This window comes from Protopterus annectens, chromosome 7.part1, assembly GCF_019279795.1.
Source record: "Protopterus annectens isolate FY-2018-M chromosome 7.part1, PAN1.0, whole genome shotgun sequence".
In the NCBI taxonomy this organism is placed as follows: Eukaryota; Metazoa; Chordata; order Ceratodontiformes; family Protopteridae; genus Protopterus; species Protopterus annectens.
Genome location: NC_056740.1, coordinates 346,097,119 through 346,122,963, shown reverse-complemented (window position 1 = coordinate 346,122,963; position 25,845 = coordinate 346,097,119). Strand labels below are relative to the sequence as shown.

At 41.2% G+C, this 25,845-nt stretch overlaps 1 protein-coding gene across 1 annotated transcript in view; it reads left to right on the top strand.

The window, feature by feature from the left end:
* Nucleotides 1–6,367: 6,367 nt before the first annotated feature.
* Nucleotides 6,368–25,845, top strand: part of DNAH12 (dynein axonemal heavy chain 12) — a 4,520,724-nt gene continuing 4,501,246 nt past the window's right edge. The window contains exons 1-2 of the mRNA XM_044078497.1: nt 6,368–6,385; nt 7,181–7,370. Of these exons, the coding sequence (XP_043934432.1) occupies nt 6,368–6,385; nt 7,181–7,370 (208 nt within the window). The remainder of the gene's footprint in view (nt 6,386–7,180; nt 7,371–25,845) is intronic.

Sequence of the window (25,845 nt, the reverse complement as noted above, 5' to 3'; positions counted from 1 at the left end):
AGTCCCATGCATTTGCTAAAGTTCCTGTTCACAGTGTGCCATTAATGTCACACCATCTGTAATGCAGTGGCTTTGTTGATCTCTTACTTCCGACCTGTTTGCTGATGTAGTCCATTACCAATATGAACAGGAGTGGTCTCAGAACTGAACTCTGATGCACAACCACTCCAAATGGGAACCCCTCTGTGAGCTCAAAAATGGTTTGTATTTGCATCACTGGGTCTTTGTACATAGTCTACTGTAACTCTACCAGTGTTTCAGGAACTTCAAATCATCACAGGACTGCCCTAATTGGCTTGCTTGGGACTTTGTCATTTGCATATTGTATGTGTAGGAATGCCCAGTTGGACAATTTCGTCATCTACTGCTTCTTTTCCACTATCTGTCTTACTGTAAACATTGGGTCAGTTGTACTGCATTTTGATCCAACTCTGAACTGCTCATCACCCATTTTACTTTCTACACTGAGTGTGTGTTTATCACGAACCCTCCCTAGGTTTTTTCATGCCATGTGATAGGAATTTGATACCTCTGTGTTGCCTGCAGTTGTGAATATCCCCTTTGTTCTTTTACACCACTACTAGAATGCTTATTCTCCAGACATCTATTTTATTCCTCCATACTGTGTTGAGTAGCCTCAGGAGACATTTCTCCCTTAATGTACCCAACAACTTGAGCAAGTCTGCCACAACTTCATCTAAGTCTGTTGCATTCCCTGATTAATTTTTCTTAATGCACTCTAGGGTGGGTTCCTCTTCCACTTTCATCATATGTTGTGCCTACTGCAATTCACCTTAATGAGATTTTCTTCATTCATAAATTTCTTGAAGTACTCATTCTGTCTGCCTTTGATGCCCTCTGAACTGGTGAGCAGATTGTTGTTGACATCTCTTATGAATGGTGTCTGATGACTATCTTTTTTGTCTTTCTGTCATTGCCTTGCAACCTGATAGAGCTCCTTTGTGCCATCTGCTGATTCATGTTGAAGAAGCTGGTAGAGGGTCACCGATGCCTTACATTTTGCTATTACAACTGCTCTCTTATTCCTTTTGTTAATCAACCAGTATTCCTTCTTAGCCTGGTCCATCTTTTCTATCTTCCTTTCCTTCCTGCATTCCTTCTTTCTTTTAAAACTTTCTGGCCTTCTGCATTCCACCACCAAGCTTCCTTCTGTACCTTACACTTCACCAGGCTTGATCAATTATCTGATCTGTCATCTTTACAAATGTTGTTTTGAGATGCTGACATTATTCCTGTGCTCCACCTATTTCCTCTTCTTCCTGAGGTGCTAGAGTGATGAGTATTTCATTGAAATCTTGTCCTTTCACTTCAGTCAGCTTCCAGGTCTTCAGCCTTATCTCTGTTGATCATAGAGCTTTCACTGACCACTGTTTACAGGTGTTTGTGGTCACTAGTGGTTTGTGCTGCAGGCCACTTGTTTCACTAGGTATAAATTTGCAATATCTGATTTAACCTCACTGCTCTTTCCTTACTAGGAAAAAATCTGCCTGAGTTGCATGCTAGCTTCTCTTTTATGTGATCTTTTGACTGTCTGTCTTGGCAAACCATGTATTGGTCAACATAAAGCCATTTGCCAGACAATGGTCCACAGTAACTTTTCCTTAATTACTGTGTTCCTACCATGGGTAGTTAATAATGTGAACCATTATTAACTCCCTAAGTGATGCAGACATCCTACAGAAAGGCCTCACTAAGACCAATGACTGGGGTCAAAACCATGGCCTTAAGCTTAATGGCAAAAAGTGTGTCGTCATCCCCTTTGGGAAAAACTTAGTTCCCACTAATTATCACATCGATGGGAGTCCACTGAACACTGAAGGTGTTTTAAGAAATCTGGGGACACAGGTTGACACCATCCTCTCCTTTGACCACCACATTGCCACTGTGATCAGAAAGTCCTTCTGTTTGGCACATCTCATTACCAAGGGTTTTGCATCCAGGAAGAAAGAGGTCATCATTTCTCTCTACTCTTCCCTCATTAGACCAGTCATAAAATATAATGCCCCATTTGGCATGTATCTCACTAGACACCTGCAACAGCTGGAGAGGCCACAAAAGTACCTCACAAAGAGGATCCTAGGCCTTAAACACATGTCCTACATGGACAGACTCAAAAAACTCCAGCTATTTACTGTCTCATTTCATCTACTAAGAGGTAATCTCTGCTTGACTTACAAAGCCATGTCTGACCCAGCTCTGTTAGAAGTGCTACATCTAAAGAAATCCCAATCCCTCCACACCACACGCTCCAGAGACCTCAACCTCATTACCACAATCAACAGAACATGCTGGAGGGGCAGGTTCATAACCCAGAGAATGCCCATGCTCTGGAATAGACTTCCCATACATGTCAAGCAGAGCACCTCACTAGCCCTCTTCAAGAGAAATATTGATGAGTGGATGGGAAGTAGAAAGTTCACCCCAGGGATCACACCAGTGGCTCTACTTGGTAGAGGAACTGGGAACTAACAACGGGTGCACAATGCCAGGGCACTCCTATGGGCTAGGCTTGTAAAGGTCCCAGGGCCATTAGCCAAGTACACACCTATGAACCACATGGAACCAAGAAATCCACAAATTAGGTGCTCTGTTGCCCTCAACCACATGGAACTAGGAAATCCACAGATTCTGTTATATCTCTCCCCATTGTGAACATTCTGGCCACTCATTAGGACTTATTTTGTGCCCCTTTATCAAGGAGGTCCTTTGGCTGCTACCTAAATGCCAACTTTTGCTGTCCATCACAGCTCTGCTGTGGGGAACAGGCCGAGACCATGAATACTGCATCATCTTTAAATTAGAGTCTGATTACCATGATTTTGACATTGATTCTGATGATACCCCTCACTGTCTTCAGAAGACTCTCTCACTATGATTCCCACACACATTTCTAGTCTGCCCTCTCTCTGACTAGTAAACTTTGGATCTCAGGCCAAGAGACTTCTCTGCACTTCTTACACCTTGTCTCCTGGATACATTGAATATCTAGTCTCCTCCTTACCACCATGTCATCCAACTTCCAAGCTGTGTCTTGTCAGCAAACATATATTTAATGTTGCCGTCTTAAGTTCATTTTGGCAAGTGAATTAGTGTTGCATCCTGCTTTTTCAGTCTTTAGAGTTATCCCAAATAATCCAGTATAGGCAACTGGATGCCAGCCATCCAGTTGTTTACTGACCAAGGCCTGCTTGGCTTTATGGTCAGCTTGCACTGGCCAGTAGGGGCACATAGATTCCTCCTGCCATTATCATGGGTCCCTGACATAGGTCAGAGGAGGCCATGCCCTTGTCCTCAACCCTCTTATTACCGGCAAATTATCATACCTGTTGTATGTTGAGATTAGTCAGTATGACCATGTCGGCTAGAGCCAATTTTTACTCCATTGCGGTGCTATCCCTGACATGGTCTGTAGTGCATCTTGTCCTATCTAGAGGATACTGTGCACCACATGACTGTTTCTCCAATAGGCACCAGCTAAGCGTCTGTCCATGACTCGCTTCATTTATGAGTGCGTTCTGTTGGCAGAACCCTCAAGTTCATCTGGAAGGGCTGGGTTTGAACCCTGTATTGTCCATCTTTGAGGTGAAAACACCTGGCATATTTTTTGGGAGGTTGGAGTAACCACACACAGACACAGAGAAAGCATGAAAACTCCACATAGTCAGTGACCAGAGGTCAGGCTTGAATGCTATACTTTGTGTCTGTGAGGCACATATCCTAACCTTTATGCCACTGTGTTAAACTAAATAGTCAGACTAAGAAAATGAATAAATTAAATTTTATTGCTTCTGTTAAGGTTTCCATTTACATCTCTTGTTTTTGAAGGTCTGTAACAAGGTTTGTAGACTTCAAGGCATTACGTTGTCTAGGCCGTAGATCTTTCTCATAAACCACAGGACTGCTCAGTTGTACAGGTGAGAATTTAAAATAATCCCTAATCCCCTTTTTATGCTATTTCAGTGCAGGGCAGCCATTACACAAAACATCAATACATTTACACCAATAGGAATGCGTTCTTAATAAGACTTTATCACAGTTTGGAGCAGCATAGCAGTACTTAGCTGATGATACTGCCTAATAACCCAAATGTTATGATTTACTGTTAATACATGTACTCTTCAAAGGTCTACTAACTTAGTAAGTATTGTTACACACAAATTTACTGTAGTCTACCAGCTTCCTTAGATTAACATTAGTCAGGTATGCTATACTGTTAGAAGATACTGAGGTAGACAGAAGGTGGGTAAGCATCTCTGTATTTATTGCATGGATTTAATCCTGTTTAATCTAATGATCACAGCAGATACTCCATTGGGGCTTTGGAGAAAATAGATGATATTCACCCAAAAAACTGCTTGTAGCAACATTGTGATGTTCCAGACATGAAAAACAATCGAATGAAATCAAAACATAATGCAGATTCACTTTGGTCAACACAGCTACTAAATATCTGCCACTAAAAAGAATGAACAAGACCCTGCTTTTGCTACAAATAAAATGCACAGCTATTATGACATTTAGCAAGTAGCTACAACAGTTTCTCTCAGAACAGGTAGCTTTATTAGCAAAACATAAAATGGGCTTCCCTTTTGCCAAAGGAATATCAAAGAACAAATTATAGCAGATGCCAAACCTGCAGTTAAAGTAGATCATCAGTCTTTTTGCCATTTTCAGGGTCACAACTCATCACAAGTGCTTAGGGTTCTAAAAGTTTCTGTATAGCACAACCTTTTCCATGAGCAGTGAAACCCATGGACACAGACACAGGGAAATGGACACTTATTTTCCCCACAGTAGTTTTAAAAGTCTTTAAAGTCTCTCACCATCATAAGCATAACAACACAGTCTTTTACTGGGCCTACTTCAGTGCAGAAAAAAGGTAACATCCAAGTTCTTTGCTACTAGGACTTCTACTAGCACATATGGACCCTCCTGTAGACTCCTGCCCCACAGATGATTGCCATGACCTCAGGCAGTCTCTCTTCACCAAAATCAAATCCACACCTAAGTTTTCAAGACTCTTCTGGACTTCCCAATGAATTCTATCATTTTGAACCTGGCTACTGCTTAAATAGGAGCAGGTTGTTATTAACCCCCTCACCTGAATCTCAGGTGTACTAGTTTAACATGTCATTCACCATTTCTCCATTTTATTAACATCCTTATGTAGTAGCCTTTCTAATGGTGTTAAACTGCATAAATAGTCCTTATGTGGCCCCAAGCTACCACCATCCTTCCGAGCTATTTTGCTTCTGTCTGGACTTTTTTACCTACTGGGCAGTTACCTGGGTGTGCCACTATGCTATGTTACATTATCAGTAACCTATATAGCTTACACAAATCCTGCAACTTTCATTTGCAAGCCCTGTAGCTATCATTTTTATAGCTACAACTTCAATTAGTTTCTTTGCAATTATGAGATCATTGATCCTATTGCGATCAGTGTAATTCAGTCTTTATTCACTAATTTGCATTTGCTGTATAGGTGAATAAAATGTAATGCTTAGAAGGGTATTAGTAAACTTTATGGTTGCTAAAACATTTTATAATAACCAGAATCATAATTTGTGAGACAGTATCACATCAAATCACCTGGCTGTTCTAGTCATTTTCATCAAGTTGCTTTATTGGATTAAGAATGCATAACTCCAAAACTAAAAAGAACCATCTACCTGCAAAACAGAAGAAAATCCCCTATCATTCTATAGTAACAAAATCAATGAGTATTCTAATTATTCAGCATGTCTTACTCTCCAACCTTACATATGTACAACATGTATGAAAAAAGGGGCGTGAGTAAACAAATTACCAACACTATAAACTTTTAAGAAAATAAGCAAGGTAAATGCAGTCTGCTTATGTGCATAACTGAAAGCACCAATGTCTCATGTCTGGGTAAACTATACATTTCAGTATGCAGTTATTGCCTTAATGGGACATTTAATCTGTCATACCAGGAGTACTTATGATTACAGAGTATTTTCACAGTTTAGGTTCATGTACTAATGATGCAGCTAAGAAACCAATGCACTAATGCTTGCCATATACTGTAATAAATTACGTACACCAAAACAGCTTGAAAAATCAATACTTTCTGCAAGATTCTTTTAAATAAGCAGTAAATTCACAGCAGTGTTTATGATCTCTGATATTTAAAATTACCTAGTTAGTTCTTATCTTTTTCAGAGTGGTTCTGAGGCTGTCTAAACAGAAATACAACTTTTCTTCATCATACATTAGTTTAATATGATTTTTGTTTTGCTAATTTTCAGTTAGTTATTACTCTGCTATGTTTTAGTCTGCATCACTGCTAGTATATTTATTGAATTTTGCTATCTATTCCATAATGACAAGAGGTTCTCTCGTTCGATTCTCGGCTCGAGTGCGGGGAGTGCCTTCTGTGTGGAGTCTGCATGTCCTCCCCGCAGTTGGGTGGTGTTCGAAAGACATGCGTAAATGGGCATGCCTTCATTGAAGGTTGGACGTCAAGCTGGCACCTCGGCGTTCATGAAAATCTACTGCAATCATTAGCGGACTGGAGTTCCGCTGTGGCGACCCCTAACCAGGAAAAGCCGAAAGACAAACAATTACATAATGGCATTCTGTACCTAGTAACTATTGTCATATATGAAGTGCTGCTTTTTTGCTCTCTGGATTTTCTCTACCCTTAATGAATGAATTTCTTTCATTTTATGTGCTATAACATTGTGGCAAAGTCATGGTGTAGTGCTTTGCTTCAAACACTTTAGTTTGATTTTGAGATGCAAAGAATAAAACAATCACCAGGATAATTTGGGTATTAAGAAGGATTGCAGATATTCTAAAGTATGAAAATGAAGCTGAGATAGAGGAATCATCCTTTAAAAATATAATTGAAACACACACAACCATTTTATGTAACCTGGAATTGTAATGATTTCAGATGCTTTTAGCTAATATAGTTATGATTTTTTTTTTTGGAAGTGAAGTTCAGTTGTATATGGTGGAATAAATTGTGCAGTAATAAATTTCTACTAAGTTTAAATACTGTGATCTGTACATCAGTTATGGCTAAGCTTTTTCCGGCTACGATTTAAAACTAATCAATATGTGGAAATCATTGTATGAGATTTCTGATTAGATGCTTAGAAACTCTTCAGTGCTTGTTTTGTCTTTTTAGATAAACTACCTATATATGAAGGGATGTGTAGAAAGTACTCCAGTAGTTCCTATACAACAAGAGTGGTTGGATTCCATGTTGACCCTAGTACCAGAAAAACTGAGGGAAGGCAAAGGCAGAGACGTGCTTCTACATGATCTCTTACAGGAGATACGAGCTGACTTTGAGAAAAGCATGAAGAGATGTTTAGGTATGTATATTATTTGATAGCAGTATCCGGAATGTAACAAGTGCCTGACACAATTTGTGACTTCAAGTGAAGATATTGATAAAGGTATATCTTCTTCAGGGGAGGGGGGGGGTCACTGTAAGAGTAAATTATAACATCTGCATTCCTGTCAACCGCTAAGTGCAAGTAATGTGGACAAAGCTAAACATAATGGAGAGACAAGGGCCCAAAATTAGGGACAGATTTTAATTATTGTTCTTATAAACCTAGAAACTTTCCAGAGTACTAGGTTTTGTGTTATCATGCATTTTCTGAAGGGTATAAATTCTGAATCTCAAACGTATGTCATTATTTAGTTGCTTCAGTCATCAGTGATTTGCCAGAAATTGACCAGAAAACCATACATTTTGAAGAACAGACCAAAACATATCAGGATAAAATGTAGACATTCTTTGAAAATCTAGACAATTGAGAGGTGTGAACATTTGTGTTATGCCTGCCTGTTCTGGCATTAGTTCCCAGACAGGAAATGCAAAAGTCTTTGAAGTACCAGTGAGAGTCTTGCATTGGAATCCACTGGGATAAGTAAGTGCATGGGTCATTATATACTGCCTTTTGTTACATTTTCAGTTCTTTTTGCCATTTGACAGGGATTCAAAATCAGTTGTTATAGTGCCTGAAGAGCCTTTACTGATGAATGTGTCTACAAAGTATAAACTCAAACAGGTGTCTTTGTTAATAGTGACATGTGTTAGTCCTGGATGTTACAGAACCAGAGTCACAGGTTTCCACTCAGAAGGGACTGATTCTCCAGTATGTAAGGGTTCATAGATTTTAGATTCATAGATATCCCAAGACCACTGAGTCTCATGACCATTTATGCCCTGTCAGTGTCTTTTCTCAGGCCGCATCTCCTTTGTCTAGGAGGTCCATATCAGTCAATTCCCGAGTAAATTTGTGGATATCTATATATTTATATTAGTTATATTTAAAGGAAGACAGTAAGTCACACTGTTTGACATGCAGGGGAAATGTCTTCTAGAGCTCAGGAGATGCTGTGTTATAAACCTGTACATCTGAATGTTTTATTTACCTGTTAGTAAAGATTTAGGTCTCTGGTTCTATTGATAGAGCCATTGGAGGTCCAGGACAGTGGTGTGGTAAGTGAGACAGAGATCTCCTCTTAAAAGGCTATAGAACATGAATAAAGGGAAAGAGATTCTGACTTCTTGCAGGGACTTTAGGCCTGTGATCATTTTGGTTAGGAACCTCTGGGGTTTAATTGTTTGATATGTTTAGTTCCATTTGGTCTGATCACTGCTGGGAGTGACTGCCTCTTTAGACATCGATTCCTTTGGCAGTTAGTTGTGCTAAACAACAGGATGTCTTAACCACCATTGTAACATGATTGTCAAAAGAGAAGGTGTTATCAACGCATGTTCCTTGATCCCTGACTACGTTATTCATTTTGTAGTGGTATGCTGCCTATATAGCATAATGAGTGGAGACGCTGTCTTCCAAAAGTGATGATAATACTGTTTTCAGCATTTAGTTTGAGCTCATGTTTAGTATATCAAGAGTTTACTTGGGAGAGTTTGTTTTGGAGGAGTTGTGTATGACTTAACAACAATCCTCAATTTGCAGTCATCTGCAAACTTTGTTAGACATAGTTCTTGGCTCTTTAATTGGAGATCTGAGAAGTAAATGCCAAAAAACACAGAGGTCCCAGCACTGAGCCCTGAGAGACACTGCAGGTCACTTTCAGTACTTTCTGATGAGGCACCCGTAACTTGCACTGTATGAGCTCTGTCTTTCAGCCAGTTTGCTGTCCATCTGATCACATATGGGTCATTTTGTAATCCTATAGCTTTTGTACAATGCCAGCATGGAACATGGTGTCAAAGTCCTTGAGCAGATCAAGATATGCTGTGTGTACTGTGTGGCCATCATCTACAGACTCCATAACCCTTTAAAGAAGCTTATCAAATTCTGTAGACAAGCTGTACCCTTCACAAAAGCCATTGGAAGTCAAGTTTAATAAGATTCTTAATATTGCAGTTTATGATGCCAGTTATAATACATCCCATGGCTTTGCAGATAAGGTTTGTAAGGCTGATGGGTCTGTATCAGTTGTTAGGCCACCATTATGGATAGGCATCACCACTAGTGTGCGCCATTCATCAGGGTCAAAACCAGTAGCTAAACCTGGGTTAAACATCTTTAGGAGATTGTCTGTAAGGGCATATTTAACACTATTAATTTAAAAGTCAGGTATATTGTCAGGTCCTATGGAGAAGGTATTTTGTAATTAGGTTTGTTTACAAACTGCTCAAGGGAGTTTTTTTATTTATTACATGTATGAATTTTTGGGAGGATCATACAGTGAAGGTATAGGTGTCACAGTTTATTGCAGTGAAGTAAAAGTCCCCCAAAATAATAGAATTTTTGCTAATAGGGAAAAGACATCTTTTAGAACACCAAGGAAGGGATCTTTTGCTGTCAAAAGAAGACAAAGAAGGTTTTCTAAAACAATCTATTAATTGATAATTAATCCTAGCTCAGGTGATCTGTAGTTCAGTGAGTTCTGTTTGTGGGTCCATGGGGATCTGCTGGGAAGTAATATGTTCCATGACAAAACTGGAGACTCTACCACAGTTGAAATTGGGTCTGAAGGCATGGAAAGGACAAAGCCTGGTATAGAAAGAATGCTCTTTTTACATTTAAACCAAGTTTCATTAACTACACAGACATGGATATTTTCCAACTGCAGGAGCACCTCAAGAACAGGCAATTTATTGTTTAGCTGTCTGGCACTGAAAAGAACAACCTTAATCTGATCTGATTTCAAGAATGATATGGTAATTATCAACTGGGTTGCCCCTAAAAAGGTACTAGAGGGCAGTAAAAGCTTTAGCCAGTATGCAGAAGCCTTGGAAAGAGAGGCACAACCCATCTTTAGCAGAGCAAGCTGGACTTCAAGCATCTCATTCCATATTGACACATACTAGATCCCCCTGTTATGACATCAGCTATTTTTTTTATTTATTTTATTTCACAGTTTGTTGACTGGGTTAGTTCCGCTAGGCCAATGGTTTCTTTTCAAGGGAGGCCTGAGGTTGTATTCATACTGACTAGGGGAAATTTGTCCAGTAAACCTGGGAACTTGCTCTGCTCTTTTCAGTAAGTGTCATGGGATCTTTTATATCCAACTGAGCTACCACCAGCTCAGGCAGATGGGGCTTCAGATCAGTGTCTCATATTTAACCAATTATTCTTCGGTTCATAGTTGCACACTAAGCTAGCGAACACTGGGGTCTTTATAAGCCCAGACATGCAACCCAAATGTATCCCACTAGTCACTGTGTCTTGGAGATTATTTTAGGGATTGTATGTTAATTAGGGCATGATTTAACAGCTGCCTCTGTCATTCACTGATGTAGATGTCAGACCAAGGATGAATTTCTGATTTTCCATTCACTGGTCCAGGCTGTGCTTTAATAGGATAAGGGAAGGGCACTGTTTCACATGGATGGGAAGCCTATTCCAGATAATGGGGATTCTCTGAGATGTATATCTGTCCCTCCAACATGTTATATTTATGTTGCAAGCAAAGTTTAAATCCTTAGATCTAGTATTTCTGGTGCTGTTTGTTTTGCAGATATGCAAAAAATCCATCAGAGCAGGGTTTAAGGATGCCTTGGATGCAAGGAATTAATTGCCTCTTAGCAGTATGTAGGAAACAGAGTATATTTTATTTATTTTTATTTATCATTTTGTTGATCAGGAAAGTCCAACTAGGACAGAGCCTATTTTCAGTGGAGGCCCGGGGAGAAATGCTCCAGATGCATGTCTTTAGATTGTGGGAGGAAACTACAGCACCTGGAGGAAACCCACGCGAACGCAGGGAGAACATGCAAACTCTACACAGAAGGCACCCAGCCGAGAATCGAACCAGAGAACCTCTTGTTGTGAGGCGACAACGTTAACCGCTGCACCACTGCACTGCCCAATATAGATTAAATAGCTTGGGCTTTGAGACTATCTTCATAGGGCAATGTGTCCATGTCCTGTATTCTTTTTGTGATAAACGTCTGCAGATGTTCCAGTTATTGCATGCATGTGCTTGGTCAGGTACATAGAAAAGGGGGAGCTAAACTCAATGATGGGTCTGATGAAGGCTGAATACACTGGCACAATTAGTTCCCTCGACCTAGATGCCATGCCCTTACTTATAAATTGAGTAGCATAGAAGTATTTTCTTACTACCTTAGACACGTGTTGGTCAAAAGCCAGGTTACTATCTAAATCAGTCCCCAAATCTCTGACAACTGTGTCTACTTTTAAGGGTGTTTTATCAATGAGGTAGTTTTCCCTGGTTAGCCAACTTCCCAAACGGTACTATTTGTGTATTTCCTGTCACTGAGTTTTAAGTCATGGCTTTGGCACCAGTCATTTGTCTGTGGTAGACCTTCCTGTAAGATGTCAGTATCTGGGGGGTGGGGTTCTGTGATTGCTCCTAGCCTGAACCATCTGCAAACTTGGTAAGCCAAAGGCCATTGACATTGGCCTTGACTTCCAAAACATAGATGCCAAAGAGGAGCAGACCCAGTACAGAGCCCTGGGGAACACCATTGGTGACTATCCTCTTTGTGGGGATGGTATTTCCAATCCTAACTTCCTAGGTCCTGTCTGTGAGCCAGCTGGCTATCTAGTGAGTTACATAGGAATTTATGTTTAATTTCATAAGCTTGTTTACCATGTCTAAGGGAGGTATTGTATCAAGTGCCTTAGCTGTGTCAAAGTAGGAAGTATACACCATTTTGCCCTCATTCATTGCCTTGGTGACCATCTCAAAGAAGCTCACCAGGTTCAATATACATGATCTACCTTTGATGAAGCCAATCTGGGTTGGGTCCAGTGTCTAAAGGTTTCCTATGTCATTGTTAATAATTTCCATGATGATTCTTTCCATGGCTTTGCATATGAGACTTTTCAGACTAATGATTCTCTAGTTCTCAGGATTTATTGATGGTCTGTCCTTGTGCAGAGGAATTACAATTGCAGTCTTCCATTCATGTGGCATGAAGCCTGTGAGAAGGCTATGGCTGAATAGTGACTCCAGTGCCCTGATAGTTCATATTTCAGGCTCTTTAGGAGACATTCTAGGATATTATCAGAGCCAATCAAAGCTGTGCTTTTGGCCTTGGAGAGTACATCTAAGACCTGTTCTCAACTGATAGTTGGAGGGGTGCTATTAATATTTCCTGGGGAGCAGCTAGGGGTGAGAGAGGAGTAAAGATGGAGATGAATTTGTCAGCCAGATGACTTGCCATGTCTCCCAGTTCTGTGTGTTGCTGCCTTTGAGGCTTTGGGCATGGGTAAAGAAGGTCTTATGATTGTCCTTGGCCTGAGACGCTATCTTTACCTCAAAATTTGCTTTGTTGGATTTAATTAGTCCGCTTAGTTGTCTATTTGGTTTGATGAGCGAGTGTTTATCTTTTTTGGTGTTACACTTCCTAATTTTCACTTTTTCTTTTTGTTGTATAACATTTGAATTTGAACTCCACCAGGGTGGTTTGATTTTTGAGTTAGTTTAGGACTTGCTTCTGGTTGGCACCGCAGCCTCTATACAGCCATTGACATAGCTGTACAGAGGTTATGTGAATACTTCCAAATAAGCTGCTGTGTTATCTGGGTTTGAAGGGTTTGAAATGTTGATGTTATCACTTAATAAATGTAGTTTACCTATGAATAGTTTCTAAGTGTTACAGGGTTTGCCTGGGTTACAGAACTGATTCTTATTTCAAAAGAAACTGCTTTGTGGTCAGACCTTACCAGGGAGGACACTGAACTGATGCTAGTTGGGGGTATGCAGTGTTCTCCCATATTTGTGAGTACCAGGTCCAATATATTGTACCTCTAATAGGCGTATGCACTAACTGGTCCAGTGTGTTTTTCTGTTTACAAAGTCTAGGAATTTCTGCATTTGCCTATTTGGGGTTGTGTAGGATTCCCAGTTTATAGACAGATAATCGAGATTCCTCAATTTTTATCAGTGCAAATGCTTTGGAACAGCTAGTCGATATCTCCTCACAAGAGGTGATAATATCTTGGACTTTGTATTAAACAACATGAGGAACCATTGCAGCACTCCTATAGTATCATCCTCCCTGGTAAGATCTGACCATAAAGCAGTCACTTTCAAAGTCACCATCTCCCCTGACCCCTCCCCCCCAAGGTCAAACAAAAAAAACTTCTCCAAAGCTGATTACAACCTCCTGAGGGATAGTATAAACAGCTTCACAGCCCCCTTCCCCTTGGTAGGAACTGGCACCAATGTCCAAATCTACACCAAAGTACTATATGAGCATTTATATAGATCCATGGAATCAGGAATACCTGACAGGACAAAATCATCCTCCACGAGGAAGAGTAAACCTGTCTGGTGGGCATCTGCAATAAATAAACTATATAACAAAAGGAAAAAAATTGCTGTCCAGGACCAAGAAGGACCAGGTGCCCAATTGGAAGAAATCTTTCCTTAGCCTGAACAAGCAAATAAAAGCACTAGTGAAATACTCTAAAGCCAACTTTGAGTCCAAATTGGCCACATCTACTAGAGACAATCATAAGGCCTTCTTGACAAATGTCCACAATCTCAAAGGAAGCACCCCAATCTGTTCAGAACTGGTGGTCAAGGACATCATATACACAAATGCTGTAGATATAGCCAATCTACTGGCTGACAGATTCAGTGAAAACTTCACCCCTCTGTCCCCCCATCAATAAATCAGGACATCCCCAGTACCTGCCCTCACCCCTTATCTCTAGGAAACATGTCATCACTGCCCTCTCAAAGGCAAAAAATACAGCCTCCATGGGACCCGATAACATCCCAGGCTGCATTCTACATGAACTCAGGCATGAATTTGCAGCACCATTAGGCACCCTATTCAACCAAAGCCTGAGTATTGCCTTTGTCCAAGCTGAGTGGAGGACAGCCATTGTCATCTCTTTACACAAAGATGGAGCATCCACCTATCTGGGAAATTATAGACCCATCAGCCTAACTAGTCTGATCTGCAAGGCCATGGAATGGATTTTCATGGACATTGGCAACTTCCAAAGACTCAAACCCACAGAGTTTGGCTTTGTCAAGGGGAGGTCATGTCTGTTAAATCTGATCAAGTTCTTTGAGACAGTCACCAAAGTCATGGATGAGGGGAAGACTGTGCACACTGCCTACCTTGATCTGGCCAAAGCCTTCTACACTATTCCCCACTCGGGCATAATAGATAAACTCTCTCAATTAGGCATCAATCCATATGTTACCAGATGGGTAGCAAACTGACTCACTGATAGAACCCACCTAATCAAAATAGGGGAAACCACCTCAAGCAGTAGACCCGTAATGAGCGGCGTACACCAGGGATCGGTCTTGGGGCCTCTGTTATTTGGGATATACTTCTCTGAGGTGCAGGCCAAAACCAGTGGGCTATACCTGACCAAGTTTACAGATGACTGCAAGCTGGGTGTGGTCATCAGTTCCCCAAGTGATGTGGATGTCCTCCAAGAGGGTTTCACACAAACAAATGATTGGTGCCAGAAACATAGCCTCATGCTGAATGCAAAAAAATGCATCATCATCCCCTTTGGGGAGAGTGATGTTCACACACATTATTGCATTAATAACATTGCCCCAAGCACGCAATCAGTAGTGAGGGATTTGGTCAGCCAGATTGATAGCAACCTGGCTTTTGACCACCATGTTGCTTTCATCGTATGGAAATGGCCTACCTCATAAATAAGGTATCTCATCCAGGGACAAAGAGGTCATAACATCCTTGTATTCTTTCCTTATAAGGTCAATTATTAAGTACAATGCCCCTTTGGCATGTACCTCACAAAGTACATGCAGCAGCTGGAAAGACCACAGAAGTTTCTCACCAGGAGAATCCAGGGCCTCAAACATCTACCCTACACAGATAGGCTAAAACCCCTGTCCCTCTACTCAGTTTCATACAGACTCCTCAGGGGTGATCTCTGTTGGCATACAAAGCAATCTCAGACCCCGCCTTGATGGGACTGCTGCATATCCGCAAGTCAAGCTCCACTCGAGTAACCCATATGTGTTACCTCAACCTGGTCTGTGAAATCAATAGAACTTGATGGGAAAGATTTTTGTCCCAGAGACTCCACCATCTGTGGAATAGACTCCCTCTCCATGTCAAGCAGTGTACCTCATTGTCCCTTTTTAAGCACAACCTGGATAACTGGATGGGAAACAGAAACTAAACCCATGGGATTCCACCTGTGTTCCTGATGGACAGTAGCTTTGGGTGCTAACTTCTCTAAACATGGGCTAAACTCTTGGCTAGGCTTATAAGGGCCTCAGGTCCAATAGCCTAGCAACTTCCCTATGATCCTATCATAATTTAAGTCCCCAGTGAGTATGGTATTAGATTGGGGAGTGTCTCAGTAGGTCTGAATATAAGTTGCTGGTTCCATGGGACAAAGAGGTGACCTATAGCTTGCTAGGATATGTTATGGGACTTTGTCTATGGTGATCTGGATGTAGAGGAACTCCAGTGGATGATCATGTTTAAGCAACTTAGAGGTATGCTTGCTATTGATGTAGACTGAGACACCTCCACCTTTAGTCCCTGTTTATGCGATTGCTGGTCTAAATTTGTGGAAGGCACTGAAGCCTTGCACTGCCATGGTACTGTCTATGGCTTTAAACAGCAAAAATGTCCACGTTCTGCAAGGTGAGGAGAGTTTGAGGGAGAAATGAGCACTAACACTTTTAGATTTCCTTGGGTAGATTTTGCTGTGTTGGAAGGTTTGACAATTTAGTAATTGCATAAAAAAGGCTGTATGGGAGAGGCAATGCTTTAGCCAATATTTGAAAGTCTAGATGGGGACAGGTGCAGACCATCCGTGGCAAAGCAGTTTGGTTTGTTAACCATGTCCTCCCATCCTGACATATATTTTACCATTTTAGAATGACACCGTAAACTAAGCCATTTATTAAAGTTAATTACATTCTGTTCATATTGTGGCATCATCCCTGGTGAAGGTAGAATGCTGCTCAGTGCTAGGCACATACCAGCCTGTAACACCTAGACCAAGAGCTGTATAATGTCTATCTTCATATAGCCTAGGGAGGTACATCTCTGGTGATTTACAGATACATGCACTAGGACTGTATCATACTGGTACCTGCAGTGCATTGACTTGAATGCATGCATAACTTTGCAGATTCTGGCCCCTAATAGGCAAATGGCTGTTATTTTCTCCTTGTTCAGCCTTTGAGTATCATACAATGGAATCCCATATGAAAGGAGGCCTGCCTGTCCCTGTAGGAGTGGTTACTGCCTAGAAGCTGTAGTTTTATTGGCTATTTTGGGTCAATTCTAAACTCCTTGATCTCTATCTCTTAAAACCCTGCAACCCTCTTTTAGCGCGGTCTTGCACACAGAGCAGCGTCGCTTAAACTATTCCTGGCTCCACAAAGTCTACATTTCACTTTTTCCCTTAGAACTGTTCTAAATCTCAAATTAAGCACTCAATTCTCATTCTAAAGCCCTGCACTTGCTCGTATAAGTAATCTCATAGGTAAACACAAACCAAAGCACTACATCCTCTTACACTCCTTCAAAGCACTTGCTCCCTATTGGTTCTTTCTGATCAGTCAATAAGTAGTTTCCTGTATTATTCAGGCATGTCCAAAGGTCAGTTTCGAGTTTACTCTCCAGTCCAGCTGGTGAATCTGGGAATCTTGAGGCAATGTTACAACTGCCTTATGTATACAGAACACCCTCTCCTCTTCCCAACAAGCTCAAATATATGTGAGAGCTGCAAGTATATAGCCAAATTGGAGGCTAAGCTCTCTCAACCCAGTACTGGCACTGCCTGTCAGGAGGAGAAGGTAACCACACACACCACAAATCCAGTCTCACATAGACCTATCGCATCAGCAAACCAAACACATAAACACACAAAAACATACTCAGAGGCTCTAAATAAAAATCTGCCTAAGCAGCAGAGACCTCCAAAGCAGACATCCAAGCAACACCTACCACAAAACAATATCCACGTAGCACATAGCTCACAAAGTCAAGTGTGCCACACAGTCACAGCCCTTAAGGCTAAACAACACACCTAATACACTTGTAATAGGTGACTCTACTGTCAGACACACTGACGTCCCACTCACCAGGCTGAACAAGGAGAAGGTCACTGTAAGCTGCCTGTTGGGTGCCAGGATCCGCCACATAACACAAGCACTCAGGTCACTCCAAAGCAAATACAAGTATGACTCTGTCATTGTCCATGCTGGTGTGAATGACCTGAGACGTACCTCCCTGGACTACATGAAAAAAGACGTACAGGAGCTCTTTGATCATGTAGCCCAGGCTGGTATGACCCTGACCTTGAGTAGCATCTTACCCTCACCAAGAATGATGCCACAGTATAAAGACAAAATTATCAATTTTAACAACTGGCTAAAGTATTGGTGTCATTCAAAGGGGGATCCAGTGTCTGTCAGCCTGGGATGACATGCTCAACAAGTCACGTTGCTTCGCTAGGGATGGCTTGCACCTGTCACCCCTGGGTTTTTGAATACTGGCCAAGGCTCTTGCCTCCACCATAGTGCCTTTTTTAGGCAAGGCTCAAAAGACAAACCCACCCCCATAGACAACACAAAGAAAAAAAAATAAGGGTAATGCTGCTCAGTGCCAGAAGTCTTAACCTCAAGATGCACGCACTCGAGACTCTTCTCATTAAGGAGAATATCGATATCTGTGCAGTAACAGAAACCTAGTTCAAGGCTCCCAAGAGCACCCCAGCACTATCAGGCTATACTTCATACCATGCTTTCCAGCCCCAATACTCGGACCGAACCACAAAAGGAGGGGGAGTATCCATATTTATCAAAGATACCCACACCTCCAGGCTAGTGGCACTGCACGAAGTTTCGGAGACCATCAACAGTGGGCAAAACTGCCTTTCAGTTTGTAGCCTGCTACAGACCACCCTCCCAAACACAGGAACCTCACTCGGCTTTCCTGAGAACACTGGAGAATATGAAGGTCTCTCCAAACACTATTATATTGGGTGACTTCAACTACCCAAACATCGATTGGGAAAACTACTTAAGCCCAAACACCCTCGCCCAACGGTTCCTAGAATTTATAAACTCAAATGCTATGGAACAACTGGTTACCACTCCCACAAGAGGGGAAAACATACTGGATCTGGTCATCACCAACATGGCGTCTCTATGTTCCACACCAGAGGTATACCCCTCATTGGTAAGATCAGACCATAAAAAAATCTCACTGGACATCCATATTCCATCCCCACCCCTTGCCAAGGAAACCACAGTGAAGAACTTCTCAAAAGCAAACTTCACACTTCTCAAAACTGAGGTGGAATCCTTCAAAGCCCCTGGGCCAGTAGACAATATGGCCCAAAATGCGGAATCCTTTACAAAAGCATTCTAGGGACACCTACAGGAATGCATGGAGCATGCTATCCCAAATAAAACCAAGACTCACTCCTCCAAGGCAGGAGACCTGTCTGGTGGACCCCGGCCATAAATAAGCTATACAAAAGAAGGAGAAAGCTACTACATGACAGAGCAAAATCCCAAAAAGGGAAGGCGTCACTGATCAGTTCTAGCAAGAAACTACGATCCCTCATAAAATCTTCTAAGGCTAGCTTTGAAAAATAAATTGCACAAGACACTAAAAATAATCACAAAGCCTTCTTTAGTTATGTCAGAAACCTGGGAGGCAACTCCCAGATATGCTCTGAGTTAGTGCAAAATGACAGAAAATTCACTGAAACCACAGACATTGCCAACATCCTGGCAGAAAGGTTCAGTGCAAACTTCTCCCCCCCCTTCCCCTCCAAAAGAACAAATGTCTGTCCCAACAGAGTGTAGCCTTCCTGAGATCACAGATGCACAGGTGAGAGCTGCCCTCTCCAAAGCTAAAAACACAGCATCAATGGGACCAGACGGTGTCCCGGGCTGCGTCTTACACGAGCTCCAAGAAGAACTAAACCCTCATATAAAGTCACTGTTCAATCTCAGCCTTACTACAGGATATATTCCCAAGGAATGGCGTACAGCAACAATGGTCCCACTCCACAAAGGTGGTGCCACAACAGACCCCGGAAACTGTCGCCCTGTAAGCCTGACTAGCCTGGTCTGCAAAGCTATGGAACGTATCATCATGGAAATCATAAACAAAGACATTGGGAACCTCCAGACACTGGATCCTACCCAATTCGGCTTTGTTAAGGGCAGATCTTGCCTCTTGAACCTGGTCGACTTCTTTGAAACAGTTACCAAAGCCATAGATGAAGGGAAGGTAGTCCACATAGCCTACCTGGACCTCGCAAAGGCCTTTGACACAATACCCCACTCGGGCATCATAAATAAGCTCACCAGCTTAAATATCAACCCCTATGTCACAAGATGGGTAGCAAACTGGCTCAGGGATAGAACCCACATGGTCAGAATAGCAGGTGCCATGTCAGACTCTAAACCAGTTACAAGTGGTGTCCCACAAGGCTCAGTCCTGGGACCTCTCTTGTTCGGTATATATTTCTCCGAGGTACAGGCTAACATGGGTGGACTATGGCTGACCAAGTTCGCAGATGACTGCAAACTGGGTGCTATAATCGACTCTCCGACTGACATAAGCATGCTCCCAAAGGGTCTCACAGAAACGGATAACTGGTGCCAGAGCCATGGCCTAAAGCTAAATGCCAAAAAGGTCATAGTCATCCCCTTTGGAAAAAACAAAGTGCCCACAAATTACCACATAATTGGTAATCCATTAAGTACGGAAGAAGTAATTAGGGACTTGGGGACCCAAGTAGATAGCAATCTCTCCTTTGACAATCACATTGCCAAAGTGGTTAGAAAGACCTTCTATATAGCCCACCTTATCATGAAAGGGTTCACATCTAGATCAAGAGATGTCATTGTGCCCCTCTAATCATCACTTATCAGGCCCATAATTTAGTACAATGCCCCGTTTGGGATCTACCTTACCCGACACCTTCAGCAACTGGAAAGACACCAAAAGTATCTCACCAAGAGGATCAAGGGGCTCAAACAGATGCCCTATGCAGTTCGGCTAAAGAAACTCCAGCTCTACTCAGTTGCGTACCGCCTACTCAGAGGTGATCTGTGTCTGACGTATAAAGTCATGTCCAACCCAGAATTAATGGACATCCTTCACCTCAGGAAATCTAAATCCCTTAGAGCTACACGCTCCAGGGACCTAAACCTCAGCACAGAAATAAATAGGACATGAATGGGAGATCGTAAGTTTACCCCTGGGATCTCTTCTGTGTCGCTGCTTGACAGAGGTACAGTAAACAAACCTTAAAAGGGCTACCTTCTGTGACCTACTATACAGAGGCACAGTCAACTAATCTAAAAGGGTGGCGAAAGCCAAACATACTCTGGCTAGGCTTATAAATGCCCTAGGGCAGATAGCCTAGCATCAACCTATGAACCTAAGTGTCTTGGCATAAGTAGGTCTATGTGCGGGGTGCATACTGTGTTTGGTGGGTGTAGCATGTGTGTTTCTGACAACCAGATTGTTATTATGAGAGTTTGTACATGAGGGTTTTGCCTCCAGAGACATTGATTATATGCCTGGAGTGGAAAGTTGCTGTTCCAGGACATTGGTGTTATGGGGCTGTCTGCCTTTTTGTCTCGGCATTATGAAAGTCGGGTAAGTGAACGTTCGGGCTGCTGAAGTAGACCTATATACATATATAGGGTCTAGGACATTTCACTGAATGCACATTTCACTGAAACTCAAATAACTGAACACAAATCACTGAAAGCACAAGTCACTGAAAACTCAATTCACTGAAACACATTTCACTGAAAGTTATATATGGCCTTTTCCCCACTGTAGTGCGACCCTGGAGTTAGTATATATAGTAAGGGGGTGTTGGGGCATAGCCCCCCACATATTTTAAATATATATTATGTTCAGAAAAGAGTAATATATTGGAATTGCAAGTATACATGTATATAGTTCAAAATATTTAAAATATGTGAGGGGTGCTGCCCCCCACACACACCTTTACTATATACTAACTCCAGGGTTGCACTACAGTGGGGAAATGGCCATATATAACTTTCAGTGAAATGTGTTTCAGTGAATTGAGTTTTCAGTGAATTGAGCTTTCAGTGAAAAGTGCACACTAATTTGACTTTCAGTGAAATATGCAAAAAGGCTGAAAAGAAAGAGGCAGAAAAAGACAAGTCCAGGTCTTCAAAAAAGAGGTCTCTATACCAGAACACTTTATCGGCTTAGGCCACTCCAGCTAAAATACCTAAACCCTCGGAGCCTGGAATGTTTACAGATCTGATAATCATTGGATCTGCTAAGCCACCAGTGTTTTCACTGGAACTTGACTCCTAGGCTGTGGTCTCCAATTCTTCAAGATAGACCCAGATATCCTTCTCTGCCTCCTTCCTCTACTGCTTCCCTAAGCAGTCAGATTCACTCAGAGCCTTATGCAACAGACATGGACAGGATGATGAGGCTTTTCCTTCAGACCCAGATTCACTTGGGTGTTCTGCCAGCACAGACCACTATCGGATCATGGAAACATATCTCGTCTTCTAAGTCTTTGATAGCTTCTTCTCCAATCCATGCTAGGATCCCTCTTTAACTCACGGCAGGTCTGCATTGGTGCTAGGGTTATAGTATTCCTCGATTTATTTGAGTTCTGTGACAGGGTCAGCTCTGCCATGCTTGGAACCATTGAAGTGTCTGATTTGGACTGTTGGTGCTGACTTTGATAGGCTGAGACCAGACTCAAAATCTTCAGGTCCCTTTCTTCCCTTAGGAGTTTCAGCTCTAGATAGTTTGTCTTTGTCTTTGCCAGCTTGAGTAAAATTCAGTCATTGGCTAGTAAGTACACTGTCTGGATACCAGCAAATTTTATTTATTTTACATTTGTTGACTGGGATATTCTCACTGGATACATATCCATTTTCATGGGAGGCCTGGCAAGAAAAGTTTCAAAGGTAGTTACAAAAGCAAACAATATAATACAAATTAAGCACAATTTATAGACTTTGTTGAGACATGTAAGTTATACAATCTCACAAATGTATGATACAGTTTAACAAATTACAACACAAATAAATTGCAGGTGAAATAGTATTGGTACACAAATGTAACTAAAGATTTAGTCAGGCTTGGAACAAGGACATAACCAATGAGAATTGAAATACTGCTTAAGACTTTCTTGAATTGAGCTAGGGTTGTCTCTAGGGTCATGTCAGCAGGCAGTGTGTTCCAAGTTTTTGCCAACAGAGTTGGCAAACAAAGAGTCACCGGCTAAGTTGTTGGATTTGACAGTTTGAACTACCAGTCTATTAGATGAGAAAAGTGGTCTGAGGTTGCAATAGGGTTAGATAATGTTTTTAAGTGCAGGTGTATTTTCAGGTTAGTTAAGTACTTTATGAGCCTCTATAGGTTGGTTGTATTGAATTAGGCTGGGCAGTTCTAGCCAACCAAGGTAATTTAGTTTTTTACAGTGATGTGTTCTGTAGGGCATGTCAGTGGCAAATCTAACTATTTGATTGTAGCAGCTAGAGAGTTTATGAAGATCAGTTTTGTTTAAGTTGGTAAGTAAAGGGGAGGCATAGAAAAGGGTAAAGAGTAGATGAGAGCGGGCAACGGCAGTTCTAGCAGGTGGGTTTAGGAAAGGTTTAATCCTATATAGTGAGCCAAGTTTTTTATTGATGGTTTTGATAGTTTGAGTGACATGCATATCAAATTTAAGATCATTATGTACAATAACATGTAGGAGTTTCATGTAGACATCTGGGGAGATTATGGTGCCATTATTAGACTTAATAGAGAAGGATAATACCGAGGACCTTCAAGTGGGGTGAAAAGTAGCAGCTTTGTTTTGTTGGGATTTAAAATCGGATGATGATCAGAAAGTCAATTTTCAGCTATATTGAAAGTATTCTGGGTAAATGTCTGCAAATCTAGCTGGGAGGTGGCAGAGCAAATCAAAGTGGAGTCGTCCATTTATTGAATGCAGTTTGCTTTTGGTATGACAGTATGGAGATCATTAATGAAAATGGAAAACAAAAGAGTCCCAGAATAGACCCCTGGGGACACCTAGGGTTTTGGGAAGGAGGCTGGATAGTTTATTCTGCCGTAGGACAGCTTGTTGTCTATCACACAGATAAGATTGGAACCATTGGAGAGAATGATTGTCTAAAGAAATTGTTTTCAGAGTGTGGATGAGTAGTTGGCAGATAGCCATATCAAAAGCCTTTCAGAGATCCAAAAAAAGGGCTGAGGGTAATTTGTTATTGTTTCTGTTATAGTTTATATTGTTGGAGAAGGCGAGGAGGGCTGAGGTGGTACTATGATGTGGCCTGAAGCCATGCTGAGAGTTAGCCAGTAGGATGTTCTGGATTAGATAGTGCAGAAGCTGTTTATGGATGTACTTTTTCTAACATTTTAGTCAGTGATGACAAGATAACTATGGTTCTAAAATTAGACAGTTCAGTAGAGCTATCACCTTTATGGAGTGGGATGACATGAGATATTTTCCAGATACAGGGGACTGTAGCTTCTGATATGGTTAGATTGATTAGAATGGAGATGGGGTATGCTATGGTATCTGCAGCTTTTTGCAGATACTCAGCAGGGAGAAGATCAGCAGATAGGGTAGTAGGTTTTAATTTTTTGATTAGGGTATGAATAAAAGATGTAGAGTCTGGTAGGTAGCTAAAGGAGTGCTGGGTACTGAGAATGGCATCCTGTAAGTTAGATGAACTCAGAGGTAGCTGGCTAACTAGGGCCTGGATATTATCAGTGAAGAAACTATTGAAGGTGTTAGTGACATCATCTGGTAGTTTATCAATAGAGGCTGAGGTAGTTGGTGTGGTAGCTTATTTATACCTGCCCAAAGCTTTTGAGGGTTATTTTGATTTCTCTGCTGGAGATGGACGTAGAAGTTTTTTTATCTAGTAAAATGGATCTTTTTGTCTCATTCCTTAATTGCCGATATTTAATGTGATCTAGAAGGGCTTTAGTGGTATGCTATATGGGCCATGCCTTGTTTCTGAGTGTGATTTTTGATTTGGTATCTTTAGAAAGCCATGGTGCAATTTTTGTTTTGGTCCTAATGGAGCAAGCAGGAGCATGAGAATCAAGGATGGAAAGGAATTTATTGTTAAAGTAAGCAACAGCTTCATCCAGGGGCAGGGCAAAAAGAAATTTAGAGACCCTGAAAGAAAATCAACTAGAAGAGGTGAAGAGAAAACACCAACTGGAAAGAATCCGGTGGCTGTCCAGCAAAAACAGTTCAAGCTTCAGCTTTGGTACAAGAGATGGCTTCCAGTAATTTAGTGGAAAAAATAGATCAAATGTACTCAGAGGTGATTAAAGTAAATGAAACACTGAAGGAGTATTCAAAAAATGTTAGAAGTCAGACTGCACAGAGAAAACCTGAGGATTTTCTGCTGTGTCAGAGAAACTGGAAGGAGCAGACTGTATTAATTTTAGGAAAGCACATATAAGGAACTAGACTGATATTTCACAGCAGAATTTGTTAATTGAAAGAGCACATAAAGTGTATGCCCTAAACCTAGCCATAAGAAAGGAGCAAAGAGCTGTGTTACTAAATATGCAATCATACCAACAGAAAAAAATTGATCCTTACAAAGCAGATGGGGAAAAGTATTACAAGTTAAGGACAGCAGAGTATTTGTGGAAAATGATTAATCACTGTACACCAACAGAATAATTTAAACCAGTAATCAGGGAATGTCAAGAGGCATGCAAGAACTTCTAGTTGTTGTATCCAGCTGTCTTCAGAATGTTTTTTTTTTCCTGGAGGCTCACAGGCATTTTTTGATGCAGAACAGGCTAAGGAGGAAATACAAAAGTTTATCCTACAAAAAGTGAGCCATCAAACAGAAGGGGATTTTTCTTCTCATTCTTCTTGCAATAAATCTCATATACAGACTTTACCAGTGAAATATTTTCCAATGTTCTGAAGGAAAATGCTTGAGAGACAGAAAAAGCACAGGAGTTGGCTAAAAAAATTAGGAGTACCGAACCAGAGTTTGGTGTTGAGAGATGGAGATGAACAGAAAGCTGACTAGCAACACTGAAATTAGTGAATATGTGTGAGATTATAAAGCATCAATCACATTTTTGAAACATGTTTTTGCAAGAAAATGGGGCTGAGATAGATTGGACTTGTGTTGACTTTGTTAAACTTGTGGGTGGGTGTAATGTATATACCTTACTTTATCCTATTAATGTTTAGGACACTAAAAGGAAAAACAAAATAACTGTAAGTAAAACAATTTTTGTTCTTAACAGTATTTGTTTAAAACATTTCATGATATAAACTGCATGTTATATAGTAAAGCGCTTTTGTGTAGTATGTAGTCATGGGTATTTTACAT